The sequence below is a fragment of the Delphinus delphis genome, chromosome 5 (assembly GCF_949987515.2).
Source record: "Delphinus delphis chromosome 5, mDelDel1.2, whole genome shotgun sequence".
NCBI lineage: Eukaryota > Metazoa > Chordata > Mammalia > Artiodactyla > Delphinidae > Delphinus > Delphinus delphis.
Genome location: NC_082687.1, coordinates 42,386,193 through 42,408,583, shown reverse-complemented (window position 1 = coordinate 42,408,583; position 22,391 = coordinate 42,386,193). Strand labels below are relative to the sequence as shown.

Here is a 22,391-nt window from a genome sequence, read left to right as displayed (position 1 = left end):
GCACATCCTTTTGTAGGTGGTTAACACTCTTTATCTTTGTTTAAAAATGTCTTTATTTCACCCTTCTTGAAAGATAATTTCTCTGAATTTATAATTCAAATTTGTTTTCTCTTGGAATTTTAAAGCTATTATTCCACTGCATTCTTGTTTCTATGGTTGCCGTTGAGATGTCAACTGAAAGCCTAATTTTTACTCCTTTATATGTAAACTGTCCTTTCTCTTTGGTAGCTTTTAAGACTTTGCTTTTGTTCTGCACTTTTACCACTACAATAGCCAACATGCAAGAGAGCCTAAATGATCCCCTTGTCCTGGTATTCAGAGGTGTCCTCTCTCAAATCAGGGCTGGCCCCGTGTGGCCGACAGAGCACAGTGGAAGCACCAGTGTGGGACTGAGAGTAAGTCTTAGAAGGCAGTGTAGATATTCCTCGGTCTCTTGAATGACTCATTCTGAGGGAAGCCAAGCCGCCACGCCATGAGGACGTTCAACCCGGAAAGAGACTCATATGGAAAAGCATTAAGACCACCAACTAACAGCCAGCATCAGTTTGCCAGCCAGAGGGGTGAGTCACCTTGAATGTGGATCTGCAGCCCTAGCCAACACTTGACAGAACTTCCTGAGAGACCCTGAGTCAGAACCAACCAATCGAACTACTCCCAAACCTCTGACCCACAGAAACTGTGAGAGATCGTCCACGATCCTTGTTATTTTAAGCCATTAAATTTTGGAGTGATTTGTTACACAAAGACAGAAGCTACAATAAATACAATTTGTCTCAGTTGGGATTTGTTGGGGTTCCTTTACCTGATGATTGGTATTTTCTATAACTTCTGGAAAATTCTCAGCCATTATTTCTTTAAATACTTTTCTCTCATTCTCTATATTTTTATCTTGGACTCCAATTGAACATTTTAAGAATTTCTCACTCTATTCCCCAAGTTTCCTAATTTCTTTTATTTTCTGTCTTTTTGTGTCTCTATGCTTCATTCTGTGTAAATTAGTTTATCTTTCAATTCACTGATTTTTCTGTTCACTTGTGAATCATCCATTATTTAACCTTTCCATTACATTTTTCAAATTGATGTATAATTTATAAGCAATACAATGCACAGATTTTTGGTGTACAGTTCATTGAATTTTGATGCAGATTATACTCATGTAACCACAACCACCATATATAGTCAAGAGACAGACACTTGCATTATCTCAGAAAGTTCCCTCATGCCCCTTTCCAGTTAAATGCTCCTCCCAGAGGCAACCGTTGCATTAATTTCTACCATCTATTCTACAACAGATGTAATCATAAAGAGGGATAGTCTTCTGTGTCTGCCTTCCTTTTGCTCCACAATTTTTAAACTTCATTCATGTTGTTGCCTGTAGTAATTCATTGCTTTATACTGTTAAGGAGAGTTCCATTGATGAATATACTACTATATGTTTATACATTGAATTGATGATGGGTATTTGGGCTCCTTCTGATATGGGGGCTTTCAGGAAAAAGTTGTTATGAAGATTCTTGTCCAAGAATTTTGAAAACACGATTTCAATTTTCCTGGATAAATAACAAGGAGTGGAATTTCTACTAAGGAGTGGAATTTCTTGTTGTAGAATAGGGGTATGTTTGACTCTATGAGAAACTGACAAATTATTCTTCAAACAGTTTATAATTTTGCTTTCCCACTTGAAATTTAGGCAAGTTTCCTCATCTACACTTGGTATTATCAATCTTTTAAATTATAGCCACTCTAGTGGATGTGAAATGTCACATCTTTGTGGTTTTTATTTGTGTTTCCTAATGACTATTGATATTGTCTATTGATCATGCCTATGTCTTCTCTTGTAAAGTGATTTTTCAAGATCTTTGATCATTTTTAAAAACTGGGTTGTTTGTCTTTTCTTACTGAGTTCTTTATATATTTCTGGACACAAGTCCTTTGTCATGTAATGATATATTGCAAATATTTTCTACTAGTTTATGGCATGGCTATTCATTTTCTTAACAGTATATTCTGATGATGAGAATGTTTTAATTTTGATGAAGTCCAATTATTGTGGACTGCATGTTTGTATCTCCCCTCCCCAAATTTATATGTTGAAACCCTAATCCCCAGTGTGATGGAATTTGGAGGTAAAGCCTTTGGGAGATAATTAGGTCATGAGGGTGAAACCCCCATGATGGAATTAGTACCCTTATAAGAAGAGATAGTAGAGAGCCCTCTCTCTGTGTCTCTCTCCCATGTGAAGAAAAGAGGAGACAGCTCTCTATAAGCCAGGAAGTTGGCCCTGACCAGACACCAGATCAGCCAGCACCTTGACCTTGAACTTTCCAGCTTCTAGAACTAAATAAATTGTTGTTTAAGCCACCTAGTCTATAGTATTTTTGTTATAGTAGCCTGAACTTTTCAAGCTTACTACTAGTGTTCTAAGAAATCTCTGCCTAGCCCATGTTGTGAAGATATTACTCTATGCTTACTTCTGGGTGCTTTATAGGTCCATGATCCATCTTGAATTAATTTTTTTATATGGTGTGTGGTGGGAGTCATGTTCCTTTTTTTGACCATATATATCCAATTGTTTCAGCAATATCTGTTGAGAAGACTAGCCCTTCCATTTTTTCTAAAAAATCAGTTGACTGTGTATGTCTATTTCTGGACTTTATTCTGTTAGATTAAGTAATTTGTCCTTACACCATTAACACACTGCCTTGATTACTATAGCTTTATAGTGAGTCTGACATCACATATTATAAATTCCTCAATTTTGTTCTTCTTTTTTCAAAGTGGTTATTGACTCTTCTAAACTGCATTTCTGTGTAAATTTTAGAATAAACATCTCAGTTTCTAAAAATGGCTGCTCCAATTTTTATTGCATTGGCCTTAAATCTGTAGATCAACTGGACAAGACTGAACATCTTATGAAATACTGAGTTATATGATTTATGAACATAGTGTATTTTACCATTTAGTCATTTTTCTGTCAATAAAACTTTGTAGTTTTCAATGTAGAGGTCTTACACATTTTTACACATTTATTTTATGTTTTGATATTACAAATGGCATTTTAATTTCATTTATAAATATTTACTGCTAGTATATAAAAATTAAATTTTTATTTGTATATTGACTTTGTACCTGTAATTGTGCTTAATTTACTTATTCTGTCCAGAACTTGTTGGTAGATTCTTCATTCTTTTCTACATAAACAATCATGTTGTCTGCAGATAAAGACAGGTAACTTCTTCCTTTCTAATCTTTGGCCTTTCATTGCTTTTTTGTGTTCTATTTCTTTTGCTAAGACCTCTGTTACGATTTTGAAAAAACATAGTGAAAGAAAATAATCTTGTTCATAATCTAAATGGAAAATAGTCAATATTTCACTGTCAGGTATGATGTTAACTAAAGTTTATTCTTCATACCTTATACAATAAAGAGTGCTTTGAAATGAACAGCTGTATTAATATGGATTTCACCCAGTGTGGTTCCCTATTTTCAAGGTTTGAATGTCTATTTCTTGTTGTTCTCCAATGCTTTCACACATTTTTATACATATATTATAATTAACCTGAGCAAGGAGATTAGTCCAATGCAAGCTACTCCACCATTAATGAAAACTTCCATTGAATATTTAATTTCAATTATTATATTCTTAATTTCTTAATAGAAGTTTTATTTGTTATTTTTTTTCTAAACATGTTAGATCCTTTTTGAGATTCTCTGTTCCTTACTCATTTGTTAGTCCCTCTCTTACTTTTAAAAATCTTAGATGTATTTATTTTATATTTTGTATCTGATTACTGCAATATGTGAGACTTTTATGTGCCTGCCAAATAATGTTCCTGGCACCTTTTTTCCTCATGCATATAACATTATTTTTTAATGTGAGCTTATATTCCCTGGAAGTTTATCTCTGGGAGTTCTCTGTATCCTAAGTTGAGAGAACATTCTTCCAGAGAGAATATACATTGATTCGTGGAAACTTGGGCATACTACCAACATGGATCCATTTTCATTTAAATTTTTTCTTGGGGTTCTCCATCCTTGAAGACTCGGCATCCAAAACCCCATGAAGACCAGCCTGTGGCCAAGTATTCTTAGACTCTTTTGTTCCTCTACCAAGAGCCCAATAATGAGAAAAGCATGTTTTCTTGCATGTACTCTGCCTTTAGACATTAGATTTTTCCCCTGTTTTCTTTTTCTCTGAAAGTATAATCTGTATGATTCCTGGCTCTTGACAATGTTCTCTGATTCAACTTTCCACACTGCCCAGGTCCAAAACTTGGTCTCCTGTTCCCAGAAGGTACAGCAATTAAAATAAAACCTCTAGGCCACCTAGGATTGCTGGGTGCCCACAAGACAGCAGCTTCAATGTTTGAGTTCCACCCTTCACTACTGCCCAAGTTTGGTTCTCGGCCTCAGGGAACTCCCAGTGCTGTCTTATAAAGTCAGCCAGGCATATAATACTGCTTTTCATGTTTCCTCCAGTACTTGAGACATTTTGTATAAGAGAATTTCAATATATCTGGTTTGAAATATAGCTAGAAATGGAAATACTCAACATTTACTTTTTAATTTCTAAAGGCTTTAGTTATTACTCTTCATTTAGCTGGTTGTCAAATGAGTTAGCTGATGGATAACAATGGCTAACAAAAGAGATGGTTATGGACGTCTATGCCTATAAATACTGAATATACTACCTGATTTCTTAAAAATAGGTATGAAAAGAAGAAAACAAATATCATACTTTAATGCATATATGTGGAATCTAGACAAATGGTACAGATGAACTTATTTGCAGGGCAGGAACAGAGATGCAGAAGTAGAGAACAGACATGTGGATACAGTGGGGAAGGGGAGGGTGGGACGAATTGGGAGATCAGCATTGACACGTATATACTACCATATGTAAAACAGATAGCTAGTGGGAACCTGCTGTATAGCACAGGGAGCTCAGCTCAGTGCTCTGTGATGACCTAGATGGGTGGGATGGGTGTGGGGTGGGAGGGAGGTCCAAGAGGGAGGGGATATATGTATACGTATAGCTGATTCACTTCATTGTACAGCAGAAACTAACACACCATTGTAAAGTAACTATACTCCAATAAAAAAAATAATTGAATAGAAAAAAAGAATGAATTTAATGGATAATCTACATCCTTCATGATGGCTTTACTTCTAGAATATTCCAAAAGGTTTTTCTAAAGAGCTGTAAGAGGCATACCCAATGAAGGAATTGTGAAGGAGACAAGGGATTAAGGCCTTGTGTTAGTACCTCACCAGTTCCCAAAGCTGTCTTTCATGGATAAAATAAAGCTTGAATGCATCAAAATGTTTCCTGGAAGTCAGCCAGATTTCACATGAAAGGACTTACTTTATTCCTTCACTATGGAGAGAAATCATCTAGCAATTACACATCATGAATTTAATTCCTAAGGTTAAATTGAACACTATAACATGTGGATGATAAAACACATCTCATCAATTGTTAAATATATTAACTGCAAAATGTTTATTTAGCACAGCTTTACACTTTAAATGGTAGCTATTATTATTTCCATATAAAAAAGTTCTGTTATTAGAAACTTCTAATACCTTTGTAAATGTTAAGTTCAGAGATGGTTTAATGTCCTTGAGCTCCTGACAAAAGGGACTCAGGGAAAATTCATCCTGATGACGTTCCCTCCTGAGATCCAAAATGCCTGCTTTCTACTATTATGACTGCCCATTTCTCTTACAGTTTTGCACCAGAAGCAGTTTACATGACTGGTAGTATTTTTTTCTGTTGTGCGACATGCAAGGGGATTCATCTTAGGCATGCTATCCATTACAAAGATGCATGGCAAGGAAAGTCTCTGTCCTCAAGGAAACTACAGTCTTGTGTTCTGATTCTCAACCCTGGTTGTACCTTAGAATCACTCACAAATATTTTTTTAAACTACCAACATTCATATGTGTATCTTTTCCCCCTCTACAGACAGTGGCTGTCTTGGGACAGAAACTATACTATCTTCTTTCCTTATTCCTCATAGCTAATCCCTATATGTAGCAGGAATTTATTAAAACCTACCTGAAATTATATAAAAATGCTAACAAAATCCAATTTTAAAGGCTTTCTATTATTTGAATCCTTAGTAGGAGTCACAAATATGGGTGAAACCTTCAATGCCTAGGCCAAAAAGAATGTACTTGTAGCACAGCTCCCTGTGTTAAGTGTGCTGATTTCAAAGGCCATATCCCCCAGAATGACAATAACAAATGTACCAAAATTAAAAGAGAATTGCAACTGTAACACAGCTTTGTGTTTAGAAATATCTCATACGATACTGTAAGTTGCAGAATTTGTCTTACCAATTTAAGATAGCCCTCAGCATCTAGAATTAAGTTTTCTGGTTTCAGGTCTCTGTAGATAATACCTAGTCGATGCAGGTAATCAAATGCTTCTGTCACACAAGCAACGCAGAACTTGGAGGTGGGTTCATCAAAGCTGCCTCTGCAATGAAATCATTTTCCCTCTTAATACTCTAGACACACATCCTTGTTCTAGATTCTAGGTGTCAATTATTATACAGTAAATTTATGCAATATAAACGTTTTGTATGGCATTAGCACTAAAAAATACTTCATGCTGCCAATGAATTAGACCACTGATTATAAAGAAATTTAGGGGGATACTTGATGCAAACAAGAACCACTTCACTAAAATTAAAGTGTCTACATCCAAACAATTGTTTCTGGCAATCATATATGAACATATAAAATGGAAAGACAAGAAAATAAAACTTTTCAAAGACATCTCTGGCAAACTCTGGGGAAAATGCAACTATTTCAATGGAGCGCTTGAACCAGACTTCTCCATTTGATTGCTTGACTAAAAACGACTCAAGTGACCATTTTCATTTCCTGTTTGTATAGCTTGTAACAATAACCTATGTAGAAACGGGGTCATAACTCTTTCCTATTTAGTGCACCTTGATGATATGAGAGTTGCCCTGTGTCAGCACTGTGTGTAGGTTTACATATTGAATTATTGAAATGTGGTGGTGATTTGCTGCATGGTATAATAGAAGGCTGTGGCTTTGGAACAAGAGAAACTGGTTTTGACTCCTTCTTCTTCCACTAACTGCATCCTTAGGCAAGTTGTTCTGCTGTTCTGAGCCTCAGATCCGTATCTGTAAAATGGGTTTACTACTGACTTAACAAGGCTGTTTTATGGATCAGGTAAAGTGCCTAACACTAGAGTAGGAACTCCCACCTCTAAATAGATTTATATTTTCTAAAACGATTTGCCTATGGAAGCAAAGATGGAAGACGCAAATGCTTCTGCAGGTATCATGCAAGTTTCCTCAACCCTTCCAGGTTTCCCGCATTCAGATCCATCCAACAATATGTTCCCAGTACAACACATGAATCTCTACTCAGATGCTCAAAAGTCTCTTATTACCTAGGTCGGTGATTCTTGACCATGAATGAACATTAGAATTGCCTGAAAGGCAGTTAAAAGTCATTTTCTGGACCCTTTGCAACTGAACCAAATCAAAGCCTTTGGCATTAGGGCCCAGCATTTTTACTTTGTTAAAGCTACCCATGAGACTGTGACGTGAAGCCAGGGCTGAGAATCACTAAGCCAGGGAATGCTGTCTAAATGTTTGGCCTGGCATTAACCTCCACAGCCTAATGCAAAGCCACCTTCCCACCTCCTTTTCTGCTGCCCTTGTCCTCTATTCAAATTCTGCTCTTACTCAGCAAGTTAAGACACTTAATCCTATCCTAATGTTCCTGCGGTTTACCTTCCTCTCTGACTTTCCAAATTTTGTCTTTAGAGTTTAGCTCGAGTCCTTCCTTGACCATCACATTTTTCTATCTTTCCTCTTCTCCAAGCTCACTATCCACAACACTCATTGGACATTTCGTTACAAACTGCCAACTTCTTTGTCATATTTAGTTTTCACGTTAAATAATGAAATGTTTTAGAATTGCACATTACATTATCTCCCAAAACAAAATCTAAACTCATTGGAGGAAAACGTTATACTTTGAGGGGTTAGAACAGTTTACTTTGTTTAGAAAACTCCCACACTGTCTCCTAAGGAGCCTTATACATAGGTGGAGCTTAGTAAATACCTGTGGTTTTGATTGTCTGGAAATCACCCCTTTTGTAAAACTGAATCTTTGCAGACATTTCACTCTGCCTTTCAGTCCGGGCTTCCCCACTCTCCACCCCTTTCATCATCTCTCTTCTCAAGATTCGGAATCAGTAACATCTGGGTTTATACTTACTCTGCCTCATACTAACCATGTGACATGGATGGTTCACACTCTAAGCCTGGGCTTCTTTAATCCCTAATATGAGAATGACAATAACTGCTTTACAGGGTGCCTATTACATGATTATAATGTTAGCTAAGAAAATATCACTATTACTACTTTTTTATCAAGTGATAATACGTTCTTAGACTCATTTCTTAATAATTTTCTTCATGCCTCTTTAAATGATCATGAACATAGCATTTTTTAGATGACACAGGAGGAGACAAAAGTTATTGTTTATTATTCTTTTTCATTACCTGTCTCTTAATATACTCCATAGCTCCCCACCTAAGCAGGCCTCCAGAAGCATGTATACATACTTATTATCCTTGAAAGTGCGATATAATCTGTGAAGATAAAGAAAAGCACAGTTATTATTAGAAACCCAGTTTTAAAACGTCTTCCAAGTTGCTTAAGAGCATCATCAATAATACTTTGGGGGCTTCCCTGGTGGCGCAGTGGTTGAGAGTCCGCCTGCCGATGCAGGGGACACGGGTTCGTGCCCCGGTCCGGGAAGATCCCACACGCCGCGGAGCGGCTGGGCCCGTCAGCCATGGCCGCTGAGCCTGCGAGTCCGGAGCCTCTGCTCCGCAACGGCAGAGGCCACAACAGTGAGAGGCCCGTGTACCAAAAAAAAAAAAAAAAAAAAAAGCATAGATGCTACTCATTATAGAGGCACTTTACATCACCCAGAGATCTCTAAAGCTACACTCCAGGAGCATTAAGACAGGTAGGAAAAAATATGCCTTAACTGGCCTACACCACTAACCCATGAATTCACAAGAGAGCCATGGCCTAGAATAATACATTTCTCTTGCAAACTCTGGCGATAGCTAAAGAAAGCAGTAACTGTAAAGGCGGTGGATCTTCTGGCACCTAGGCACTGTTAGGACCAGCTCCTCAACAACCTAAATACGTCCAGATGCCACTTCTTGTCGAAATTCAACAGCAGCACGTCCCCTGAAGGGTTCTGAATGAATTCTTGCTTCCCAAATTCTGCATTGGGTCTGAGTTAAATAAGCAGTTCAAATTATTGCCACAATAATTTTATATTCACACACACACATACAAACACACACATATACCCCACACGCTTTCCTGAGATTTATCCAAGAATAAAAAAATCTGGACTCTTGACTTCAGATCTCAAACTTCTAACATTTTATGTATCATCGCTGTGACTGGGCTGGAGAATTCAGAGGGAGGCCTTCTCTTCCTCCTCTGTCCTCTTGCATGGAAACACTCAAAAGGAGAGCCTAAGATGCTAAGTTCTGGGAGCGAGATGCTCGCTTACTTCACGATGAAGGGGGAGCACAGCTCTTCCAGGATCCTCTTTTCTGCGTAGACATGCTCCTGCTGTTTCGTGTCCACTATGTGCTTTTTCCTTATACACTTCATTGCAAAAGCAACATTCTCATTTTTTACCTTAACCTAGGGAAGAAGAGAACAAGCCCTCAAAATGAACTTACTAGGAAAGATTTGCAATATCTACGTAAAACATGTTAACTAATGAGAGTTCGAATTCTTTCACATTTAAATAGCATGTAAGCTTTTAACCACTTATCCCTCCGGGAACTGAATTTTATCCAGGTGTACACACTTCCTTTTCACTGTAATTTCCAAAAGAGTTCACATATCTGGAACATGGCTCTAGAATGCTTGTATTGAAACAAGAAAAATACTCTAGTTAGAAGATTGAATGTTTAGAAATCTCTTCAGTTTTGAGTATGTGACATGAAAAACTTTGGCCAGAATTGCCAAAAACTGTTTTTTCTTAATAGTCACTTCTTTGAGTTTCAAAACAAGACATATTAAATCAAGATTCATATCTGCATGATCCAATATAATAGCCACTAGTCGCATAAAGTTAATTTTAAATTGATTAAAATTAAAAATTCAGTTCCTCAGTTGTGTGATCCAAAAACTCTCCAGCCACATATAGCCAGTGGCTACCCTACTGGACACACAGATACTGAACATTTCCATCAGCGCAGAAAGCTCTGTTGGAGACCATGCTCTAGATGGACAAACAGGACTTTCCCTTAAAAGGAAATTTTTAAAATTTAATAAGCATTCAGATAGACTTTTAAAACTCCATTAGCAGACTATATTTGACAAGTAATGAAACTGTGCAGAAATGGTTGCACCCCACATTTTGCTCACAGTTGCCATTAGTGCTGCCTATGACTTTTAAATCAATGGTGGAATTATTGTTTCAATTATTATTATCTAACTATATAAAAAGGAAACCTCAGCATTGTTAATTCAATCCTTTTGCCAAGATCTTGATGAAAAATACAGCAGATGGATCTCTCCCTTATCTCTCCATATGGCAGAAGAAACACTACAAATACTCTTTGGCCTATTAAGAAATCGTTTCTTCCCCCCTTACCCAAGAATTGACTGGGTGTAAAGTTTACTACCCAGAGTCTCCTGGCAGCATTTCAGATCTGCTCACACCCAGGCCACCCATCAGATGGAAGTGTCAGCATAGTTCCCAAGGTTAATGTACAGTGAATTGTTACAAATCTGCTGGGCAAAGAAGGGCTTGGTAATTGCCAAGGGTTCAGAGCCATCTCTACCCAGTAAGGTCACAGATCTCCATTCTACCATTTCCTCAGAGCACTTGATCTGACAGCACCGCTCTGCTACTCTTTGGAAGCTGATTATAAAGCTCAGAGAGGTGGTGATATGGAAGATGCAGCCGAAATCAGGCCATAAGTTCCCAGCTGTCCTGACCAGCACTACAGAAGGCTGCTCTTCAAACATCTCCTTGCATTCAGCTTTTTTTTTTTTTGATAGAAAATTTGGCAACCCAAAAATAGAATAATGAAAGCCAAATACAGACATGGCAGGGGAGTTGTTTAAGAAATGGAGCTATGATATTAAAGATTTCATTTCTATGACACTTTCACTGGACACATTCTTCTTTGCTTTAGCATACAGTTAACATTTTGCTGTTAGGAAACACATTTTATGTTTTGTAGCCTTTGGGTATGGTTACTGGTACATTCTCCAATAACTAACTGCCCTCAAGAAAAAAAAATCACAAAAGGATGTGATGTAAGAGGCTTGAAATTGCAGCTATATTATTATAAGTTACTAGCACAGACCTGCTATTACACAACATAAAGAGTGAAAAGTGTACTTTCTCAATTTCTGTTCAAAGCAATGTTTAGATAGCAATAACAATGCATATATTCCTCTGACATACACTGGAATACAAAACAAAAAATAGTCAAAAGGCTTCTCTCAGATGCTTGAAACGTAAACCCCTTACAAGCTCAACTCTTCCGAACCCACCAACGCCCAGTGTTGCGATAATCTCAAGGTTCTGGAATGGGGATGATGAGGAAAATCTGGCCACTTTCTCCTTCAGCTGAATCATCTCCAAAGAGAGTGCTTTGGACAGCTTCCAGCTAGACATGGATCTCCTGTAGGAGATAAGAGAAACTTTACATACGCTCCCTTTGGCAAGCAGGGGTCACGGCACACATAAATTCCACCCTTACAACAGTCTTATTTCTGCCAGTAATTACTGCCCATAGTTACCATAGAGCTTATCTCAACTCTTATAGGGTCAGATTCAGTTACATCTGGGGAGAAAAACAATAGACTATACAAATAAAAAACAGATATACTCACACACAATAAAAAACAGACAAAAGTCAAACTGAATCAATGAGAGGTAAAAACAGGTGAATTGTGTGGTATTTGAAATACATCTCAATAAAGCTGTTTAAAAAACAAAGAATCAGTGAGAGGAAATAAAAGCAGAAAAGAGAGCCACTTCCTTCGTTGCACATACAGGAGGATTCCACACTGAGAATCTTTGCCATATTTTGCTATTTTTGTCAGATCTTGAAGATTTCTCTGGCTAAACCAGAATAACTGCTTTGTGAAACATGAAAAATACAGTTCATATTTTATGTCTAAGTATTGTTACTTGGAAATACTCAATTCTCTTTTAATTAGAGTTTACTGTTCTGGGTTACGTATTTATAAATTGTTCTCACTACAAAAGGCCTTTGGCATAAAAACTGCAAGTATGCTCCCTGCAAGAAAAAAAAAACAAAAACAAACTTATGCAGTCCTGACTGAATGCTCTAATTTAACTCAAAGGTCAGTCTTCTAGAACTCTTGACTCTTCAATTGTAATGGTACTATCTGGTGAATATATGCTTAAGTATTCATTCTACAAAATGTTTTAGCAAAGGATTTTCAAATAATTTTAATTTTACAAAGTATTGTTTCTATTAAACAAAAAACCATTTTCATCAGTATTACTACATTTAGAACCCAACACACAACGCCATGGGCAACAGCTCCCTTATATTTTGAAATAACCCAGACTCTAGCCCTAGCTCTTTACCTGGAATCAGAATGAATGGGCTACGCTATGCCTTGGTATTCCTGTTTGATTTCCATGGGCAAGAGAGCCTTCCTTTCTGAATTAATGTCCTTTTGAACTAAGTCACCAGTCAATGTAAAGAATCCCTTTCCCAAGGTTTTCTATCAGGAAATTTCTTCCTAACATTACTACCCATCACTGAAAATAAGAAACTATTTATTGACTAAAATAATAGCCATACTATTATTATCCTGGTAGAGGATACCAGGCAAATGGTATCCTCTTTGTGGAAGAACAATTTAAAAGAACTCCCCCAAATTTTCTAATGGCGACACACTAAAAGTTACGCCACAGCAAACCACACCCTTCAGTCCCCTTCTTTATCAACTGCCACATCCGGCTTAGGAAAATATTCCTCCACTTACTTCGCATGTCTTTTTTCATCATCACGATTCAGGTTTGCCACATACCCTTCAAGATATTTTTGGAGTTCTTCAAAAGTCCCGACTGTTTGGTTGAATGTTCTAAATGAATAAAATAAGATAAAATAAAAAGCTCAGCGCTGAGAGTTACCATTGCAACTTGCCATTCTTCTTAAGCTCATAAAAGACTATTTGTATGGTTATTCACAGCTTTGCAAACTGTTTTTCAATAATTTATGTTACATTAAAATTGCTGTCACATGTAGAATAGTTATTGGAAGCTATATAATTGATCCTTTGAGTTTCTGAAGGCAAAGAGGCTATCAATGAGAAGAGACACCATTTCTGTAATCTTCCCCCTTGTGGTTCAGGTTTACCAATATTGTTCTTTTTTTTTTTTTTTTTTAAGAAGACAGTGAAAAGGAAATAGGCTACATGATCTGTTTACTGAATCAACAGGTTACATGGGTTCCAGATTTTTCTAACTTTGCTTAACCAAATTAATTAAGCTATTTATTTTTAAAGTCAAGGATACAATTTATCTCTTCTTTGTCCGTAGATAATACTACTCATTTCACATTCCTTCATAATTAAATCCAAATCGTTTACCTTAACTTAGTAGTTCCCTGTCTGAGGCTGAGCCAGCATCTTCCCGTTACCTCCCTCACCCTCACGGATCACAGGTTACGTGTCCCATCTAATCTGCCTGTCCCTGGTCCCTTATCTCTTGGAATTCTTACATAGGGCACTGCCCATGAGAAAAAAAGAATCCCCTTCCTCACCAAACAAACCTATTTTCTGGATTATCCTTCCAATGCTTCCCGCACCCCACACTTGACAATCTACCTGGATTCGTGATTTTCAGGGTAGTTCTCTTCCCTACTACAAAACAGTATCCTTCTAGAAACCATGCTTTAATCACCTCAGTAAATCTTAAGCTCCTGGACATAAAGAAATGAAAGGAATGAAAATTTACCTCAAAACACCTAAAACTGAAACCAATAAGCCAGAATTCCCCTCATTAGTGTACTGTTGCCACTTACTGCCTGCCTAGCCCTGAAGACCTCTACCCACATTTAACTGACCACCAACTTACACTTACATTATTAAGTATACCTTATGCACTGTGCTGGGTATTTTCCATTTCCCCCTTCAGATCTACTAGGCACTCTTTTCTGCCCTGCTCTGTGGACCGTCCTTTGCTGACTGTACAGTAGTGAGAAACAAAAGAATATTGCCATGCAATTTCAAATTCCCAATGGTTGCAATTTTCAAGTGAAAGGAAATACTTCTTGTACTTTGCTTTTTTTTTTTTTTGGTCTCTTCTATTTTTTTGTTTTTATTTTTTAACATCTTTATTGGAGTATAATTGCTTTACAATGTTGTGTTAGTTTCTGTTGTATAACAAAGTGAATCAGCTATAGGTATACATATATCCCCATATCCCCTCCCTCTTGCGTCTCCCTCCTACCCTCCCTATCCCACTGATTTTATTTATTCTACATGTCACCATTATCTTGCTTGCTATGAAACTAATTGAAGTATTGTTGTAAAGAAATTTGATTTTTTAAATGTGACACTGGTGTCACAGGTCTATAGAAATTCTCCACAAACTAAAGTTTAAACGGCTACAACATTCTAGCTGTAACATTCAAGTATGCATTTTTAAAATGATGAATTAGGAAAGAAGAAATAAAGAGCCATAGGCTTTCAGTCACTATATTTCATTGCAAGGATGGTGTCCTTTATTAAGCCAGCATCTGGATCGCTTCCTGTTATGCCAAGGACTATGTCAAATGCTGGCACAGCAACAGCAGCGAACAAAGTAAATGTTTCTGTCCTCATGAAGAAACAGAAGAGTGGGAAGAGAGATGTTAAATAAAGCAATCAAGTAAAGTGTGAACAATGATGTAAGGGTACTATGGGAGAATTATTACGGGATCTTAATCTAGCTTTATAAGTGATAGCTACAATGATCATATAATTTATCATTCAAACTGAATGTTTTCCAGAGTGAAGGGGAGTGCCAATCATAAACATGTTGGAATAACCAGAACTGTCCCAGGAAATCCAGGATGTAGGTCAACCCAGTCATACCTGATATTCAGTTTCTCTTATGCACAGAATAAATTCATGTAACTTTTAATGTCTCATTGTGTCTAACAGGACAGTACTCTCTATGTTATAAGAATCTCAACTATGCACATGTAAATTAAGCGTTTTAAAATTATAAACTTCCAAATAATTTATAAACTCTATAAAAACCATTGCATCCTTTACATGGATTATGAATCCATGAGATATTGTATAAATATTTGGTTATGTGATTATAATAAAGAAAAGGGGGAGGAGTTCTTCCTTTCTATCCTGTTTTTAGTCCTTGCATTTTGGAGCAATTTGTAAGATTTTACCACACCGCTAATGCTATTTAGTGCATGCATATATTTTTAAGGAACTCATATACAAAACAGTGCATTGTCAGGGCAATACCATATCAATATATTTTCCATTTGAGAGCTGCCACCAAAGATTACCTTCATCTGAACATGATTTGCACTTCCTAGCCCTATGCCTTTGTTTTTAAGGTTTACTTCACCTGGAGAGATTTCCACATTTCCTCTTTGCCTAGAAAACTCCTGTGAATTTTAAGCCCCATTTCCACACTTAAAAAATAAAGTAAAACTTTTCCCACTTCACAGTATTGTGATTGCTTCCCTTCTGAACACATGCTATGGGAGCCAAATGGCATGGTGGAAAGACTGCTGAAAGGCACTGGAAGACCTGGGCAGAAGCCCCTGTTCCATCACAGATGACACTGTTGGGGCAATTCTTTTTTTTTTTTTTTTTTTTGCGGTACGCGGGCCTCTCACTGTCATGGCCTCTCGGCTCCGGACGCACAGGCTCAGCGGCCATGGCTCACGGGCCCAGCTGCTCCGCGGCATGTGGGATCTTCCTGGACCGGGGCACGAACCCGTGTCCCCTGCATCGGCAGGCGGACTCTCAACCACTGCACCACCAGGGAAGCCCGGGGGCAATTCTTTAACTGACCTGGACTTACTTTTTTTTATCTGTAAGGGAAAGATTAAAGTAACTCAAAGTGATACTAAGAATTATTGTCCTATGTGTGGTGATGGATGCTAACTAGACTTATTGTAGTGACCATTTTGCAATGTATCCGTATATTGGATCATTATGTTGTACACCTGACACTAATATAATGTTATGTGTCAATTATACCTCAATTAAAAAATAATAAAGAAAGAAAGAATTGGTAACTTTTTAGGCATGTTATGTTATTGTGGTCATGTATTATAAATAATACTTAGCTTTTAGAGATGCTAGTAAAATTCATAGATGAAATAATTTTATGTTTGGAATTTGCTTGAAAATAGTGTGTAGAAGGCAGGGAGAGGATGGCAAAGTGGTATAGAAAAGGCTTTAATTGATAATTCTTGAGCTTGCATGATGGGGTCCATAATATCATCCTATTTTTTAATATGTTTGAAATTTTCCATAATAAAAAGATTTTGTAAAATATTCCAAAGTTCTTTACAGCTCTAAATCTCTATGATTCTATGTTCAATAAATGTTGTATTCAATTAGCAATCATCTACATACTCTTGTGATACCTATTGTCATTTTACTATTTTTTGTTAATATTTCATATGAGTATACCCTATTTCTTTTGACTATACATGGCTTTTGTCAGACAATGGCCTAGTTTTGGTATATTTGAATTTCCTTTTTTATATCTAGATAGTCAATAAATATTCAACTGATTAATGAGAGATCCAAGGGGTCAGATTCAAATTTGATTTGAAGTGAGTTAAGGACACAAGATGAAATATTCTGAGAAATAACCTCAGACATTTAGAGATTAATATTGACACACATCTTCTGCAAATCACTACAAGCATTAAACTAAAACTTCTCTGGGAATACATCTAGCTAATGAACGTTTTATATTTTGAGAGAGAGAGGTTTCTGACGGCTTAGAGCATTTTAGCAATAAATTATGAAATTGTTCACTACATTGTATGGGGAAAAATCCATGAGAGTACTAATAAGCTCATTTCTCTGTAAGATGCAGAATTTAAACCAGTCTATTGCTGATATTTATGTACAAACTCTGCACACAAAATATTTAGCCTGCCAGCATCTGCCACTGCCGCAGACAGATTCAGATCAGAAGGCCCAGTTCCTTCCCATGAATTTTAATCGAATGTACTCGCAGCTGAGGATTGGCCAGCGTTTCCAAGTGCTGATGAAAGGGAAGACAGATGGGCCCTTGTAGTAACAGAAGGCCAAGTCTTCAAAGGTGGCAGTAGCCTGCATTCTCCGACAACATCGGTATACTCACTCACGATCTATAACCAGGCATGCAACATCATTTTCTTCAGCAATAATGTTAGCTGATCTGACATCTTCACTGCAGATAAAAACAGGAAAGTCAATTTTCTAGTGAGAAATTAAACATCCATTTTTATTAGGGAAATCTGCTACTGGTATGAAACACCGTCACTTAAACCTTCCAAAGATTATGCTTTTTTAAAAAAATCATAATTTATACTCTACCCCTTCCCAAAAAAAGGATTTGAAATGTGTCCTAATAAAGGGCATGCACACAAGGAATACAGAGGAGAAGAAGCTAAATGCGCTAAGAATGTAAAGGAATCAGTGAGTGCAACTGTGCGTGGAATTTCATTCTGCGCTCTGTGTCAGCCCAAATAAGATAGCCCTACTCTGATCAAACAGGAATTGCTAATTAATAAGCAGCCAAAATTGAAATGAACTGATCAAAGAAATTTATAAGAAAAACATTGAAGTAATTAACTCTAACAAACCAGTCAGGAATAAAACCTGAAGAAAGTGTTTTTAGTGTCATATCACCCAGTGAATTAAAGAAATACTAAAATCTTTCATTTCATAGTCTAAGATGTACATTTTCCATTAAAATCTCTGAAATCAGAGCATGCCTTACAATCAACGATGAGTCATAGTGTAATTAATAGCACTGTCTTTCTTTCTCAGGGGTACATAATATAATAGTGCATCTCACAATAATCCCCTTAGATACAATGAATTATAGCATATGATCTAATGATGGTAAATTTAATTACCTAATGAATACCAATGGATCAAGCACCAGGTAAAGTATTTCTTTAGAGACCTTTGTTTATGTTAGTTGTCTCCCTCTATTAGTTACAAACTAAAGACCCTGAAAAGAAGGTACATCCATATAGTACTCAGTGCTCTGAGATTTATTTAAGGTAACTTGGAGCAGCAATCATATTAAGACTGCTCTAAGCAACTTCATCAAAAACAGCATCACAAAAAGTATACTTCTTTCATCTTCCTTTAGCGATGGGACAGAGAAAACGCTGGCAGCCCATCTCTCATTCCAGAGAGGTCCCCCATCCACATAGCTGGCATCCAGAAACCTTCTGACATAACCCACAGTCCCTCCCAAGTTTACAGGATCCTTGCTAGAAGACACTGGTGAAACCTTTCAGCTTGATATGCTTTTGAGTTGGGAGCTGGGTAGTTTACACTCAAATTGCATGTATGTAGATATCTATATGATATGATCTTGGATATGGGTAAACTATTTGCTTTGTTAGTTCAAAAAAAAAAGAGGTATGGCATCCTTTCACTTGACAGTGTCATGATTTTGACTAGGAATATTCTCTGCAAACAGTGCACAAGTATTAGATGTTTACAAATACACATCTGTTTCTTTCATAATAACTGTGTAAGTGCCACGGATTTATTTTTGCACATAAAATGCTGAAAGAACTCCTGGGACTATTTAATGGAAATACATGGAAAATACACAGAATATAAGGAACATTGAGCCACAGTCAGTGGCCCTAAAAAGTGATAGCATAAAAATGCACAAAAATGTAAAAATATTTGTATCCAACTCTCCTCCTCATTGATTTTAGCTTTACATTTTAAATGCTTTGGGGAGTTGTGTCTTTATTAAATATAAATCCCCATGTTTCTCATGGGAAAACACTGTAATTGACTGGTTGCAACATAGAGCACAAATTTTTTCAGATCCAGCATAACCAGACAGCATATTTCCTTTCCAGAGCTATCTTGAGTCTATAGTGCATTTATAAATAATTTCTCTGCACTTTCAAACTTTAATAGTTTTGCTTGAAGGTATGAGAAAAATAATGTGTTAATGTTAAGAACAAATACACTGAAGTCTTGAATAATGGTATTACATGATTGCATTACATGAACAAATTCATATTGTCACAAATAAGCAAACAAAAGAGGACAATTTCCCTGTTATTGAAACAAGTTCATTACCAGCTAGAAAATGGGAAATAAAAATTCAACTTGTCTTTAAATTGTTTACAAAATAGCCATAACTTACTAGGATTAAGTAGTTTAATTTTCTTTAAAAAATAAGAGCTTTATGATTTTTAAAGAATCAAATTTGTCTTCAGGTAATATATGAACACTTTTTCTTTGCTCTGTACTTAATGTAATCCTGACATGTAAATCAGCAGAACTAGGGCTTCACAGACAAAAATTAAAAAGGAAGAAAAATGAGCAGACACACTACTCATTTTTATAAGCATAAATATGAAATAAAAAGCATTTAGTAATAACATAAATTTTAAATTCTTTCTTAATTAATTTCAAGTATTCATTTAAAAACATATGTAACTCCAAAAAAGAGTGTGTTGCTCAAAATTCTAACTTGAATTTTTATAAAGTTATTTATATTTAAGAAAAGTTTTTTTTAGACTTGAAGTTGTTTTCTGAGTTCCAGGAAGCACATAGTGTCTCCTGAGCAATTTGATTAAGCTTTACAAATGTTTCTTCCATAACTTAGATCAACAGTAAATAAACTCATATCTCAAAAGGCCTAAGGTTCAGGTAGAAATGTCAAATACACTATTTTGAGTTGTTTCTAAAGCTTGCAAAATGAGCCAATAAAAATTCTTAAGAAAATATTACCTTTGACATAATGATTTAAAAACACAAAAAATACGTAAAGTCATTATTTGATCATTTCTTAAAGGGTAAAACAGGACAATATTTCAAACCTTGAAAATATAAAAACTCATTCTTATGGGAAAATTTAAAATTTCATGCCTTTAATTTCTTTCTCTTTTAAACTAAAAATTCTAAGAGAAGACCAATTTTATTTTCACTAGTAGACTTAAGACTTTCTAAATTATTTCCCGTGCAGAATTAATATACTTATTTCCTGCTTAACAATGAATATTTTAGAATTCAGTTTAAAAATTTGTTTATTTCCTGGATAATGGCTGCCATTAATTTGGTAGCTCAGTTTGACAACTCTCAGTGGGTAGGTGCACATGCAAAACAACCAAAGAATTATTTAAGTATGGAATATAAATTCATAGATTCACCTGATAAGAGCTTTTTCTCCAAAATATTCTCCTTTCTGCAGAGTTTTTATCAGTTGTGGTTGATCATGGCCCTCGGTACTCTGGGTGACTTTTACCTAAATGATGTCAAATAATTTAAGAAGAGAGAGAGAGAGAAGAAAATAAGGAAAATCTGAACACATATCCATTCAACCAGACCCTCCTGTTCTGTATAAACTTGACCCAATAAGGAAAAATCAAAGGCTTTGCTTTAATTTTGCAGTAGTTATGACAATCTAACTATAGTCACCTCATTTGGATGGACTAGAAAATCCTGTGATTGAACACAATCCACCTTTTATAAGAGGAAGCTTCTCCATCCAAACCTCACGACTCAAAGTTATAATTTTTTACATGAATCCAGTTATTCCTTCCTAAGGATGCTCAAAGCAAATAATAATGGTCCTGTGGGAACTTTATTTTTTCAAAAAGCCAAACGGAGTTGACAAATCAATCACGAATAAGACTGAGTATCAAGAGTTCTAAATCTCATGTCCATGACTGACTTGTTGATTCCTGTGTACCCTCTAAAACTGAATGCAAAATGTGGATATAGAGGAGGGTCCACAACTTTCATGACAGTCCCAGTGCGATCCACAGCCCAGGAAGGTTCAAGAACCCCCGTAGCAGAGCCAAACAAAAACTTCAATATTCCCTTTTGTGGCTAGAATTATTCCAGTTCAACATGGTAAGAAGGACTGCATCATTCTGATTAGAAATTCTGGTTAGCACTTATGGAAATCACAATAAATTTAAAAATTTTTAAATGATAAATGCAATTTGTTTATTAACCAGGATTCTTTCAAAGTATGAGGTCCAGGTTGAGGAGAAATGATAAAAAGTGGTTCTGAGTGTTGAAGAGTTTCTGAAACTATTATGTTAAAATTTTTTTTCCGTCACTGGGGGTCCAGTTCAACCACAAAACCAGTTTACAAAGGGCAGTGTCTGATTCTCTGATGATAAACTCTTCCATGGAAGAAAGAGCATATGTGAAAATCTGACAGTTTATAGACACAGGTGCTCAAGATTTTATCCTTTCCATCAATATTCCACAAATGCTTTTTGTCTCTGAGGAACATTGTAAAGAGTCAAGCTGGGAATAACCGGCAACATGTTATCCACTCAACATCTAGTTAAAAAAAAGATTTGTTGTCTATATTAGCGTAAAATTTTCATCAGCATCTAAATCAACTTGAGCAACTGTGTACGAATTGAAGTTCTGAGCCATATTGTTCTACAGCTTGATGCCTGATCATTCTGTCCTCAATTGTCTAGTTCATTCTCTTCCACCTGTTGTTTGTCTTATCAGTGGGTTGGGGAAATGTTCCAGCCCTTGATCTTAGACCCCTGGGCTGAGAATCACACACTCATTGGATTATTAGAAATAATCCAGTCATTTTATACACAATGAAACGACATCCATAGAAAGCCAAGTGACCTGACTAAGGTCACTAAGAAATTACTAAATCAGCTGGAACCCAAGACAAGTCTCCTGTGGGCCCAAAGCCAGTGCTCAGACTGCCCCCCGCCGCTTCCCCAGGACTCTTCTGAGCAGAAGGTCCTTTAACTGCTCACTGCAGACAGAGGACTTAGGCTGCAATGCAGAACACTGCTGCGTTTATGGCCAACAGATTTGATACGATTCTTTGATTTACTTTAAGTAAGCTTTAACTAATAGTTACCTTTCCTTTTGCTAAAATGAAAAAGGTACTTCCTTCCTCTCCCTCTCTAATAATGTAATCTCCTTTGTCATAGTATTCCTATGGGGACAAGAGAAAAAGAAAAAGTTAGATGCAGCAGAGACGTTCAGATGACACAAATGAAATAGAACTCCTGGTGTCTTAGAAATGAGCATTCCACACCTGTTTCTGTTATTTTTTTGCTTATTGTAATTGTAATCTT

General features: G+C 36.4%; 1 protein-coding gene across 1 annotated transcript in view; it reads right to left on the bottom strand.

Moving 5' to 3' along the window:
- PRKG2 (protein kinase cGMP-dependent 2) overlaps positions 1-22,391 on the bottom strand; it is a 93,501-nt gene that overhangs the window by 23,409 nt on the left and 47,701 nt on the right. The window contains exons 7-14 of the mRNA XM_060011678.1: positions 22,172-22,249; positions 20,472-20,566; positions 17,435-17,503; positions 13,078-13,176; positions 11,582-11,735; positions 9,596-9,732; positions 8,559-8,648; positions 6,343-6,484 (exon numbers count right to left, since the gene is read on the bottom strand). Of these exons, the coding sequence (XP_059867661.1) occupies positions 6,343-6,484; positions 8,559-8,648; positions 9,596-9,732; positions 11,582-11,735; positions 13,078-13,176; positions 17,435-17,503; positions 20,472-20,566; positions 22,172-22,249 (864 nt within the window). The remainder of the gene's footprint in view (positions 1-6,342; positions 6,485-8,558; positions 8,649-9,595; positions 9,733-11,581; positions 11,736-13,077; positions 13,177-17,434; positions 17,504-20,471; positions 20,567-22,171; positions 22,250-22,391) is intronic.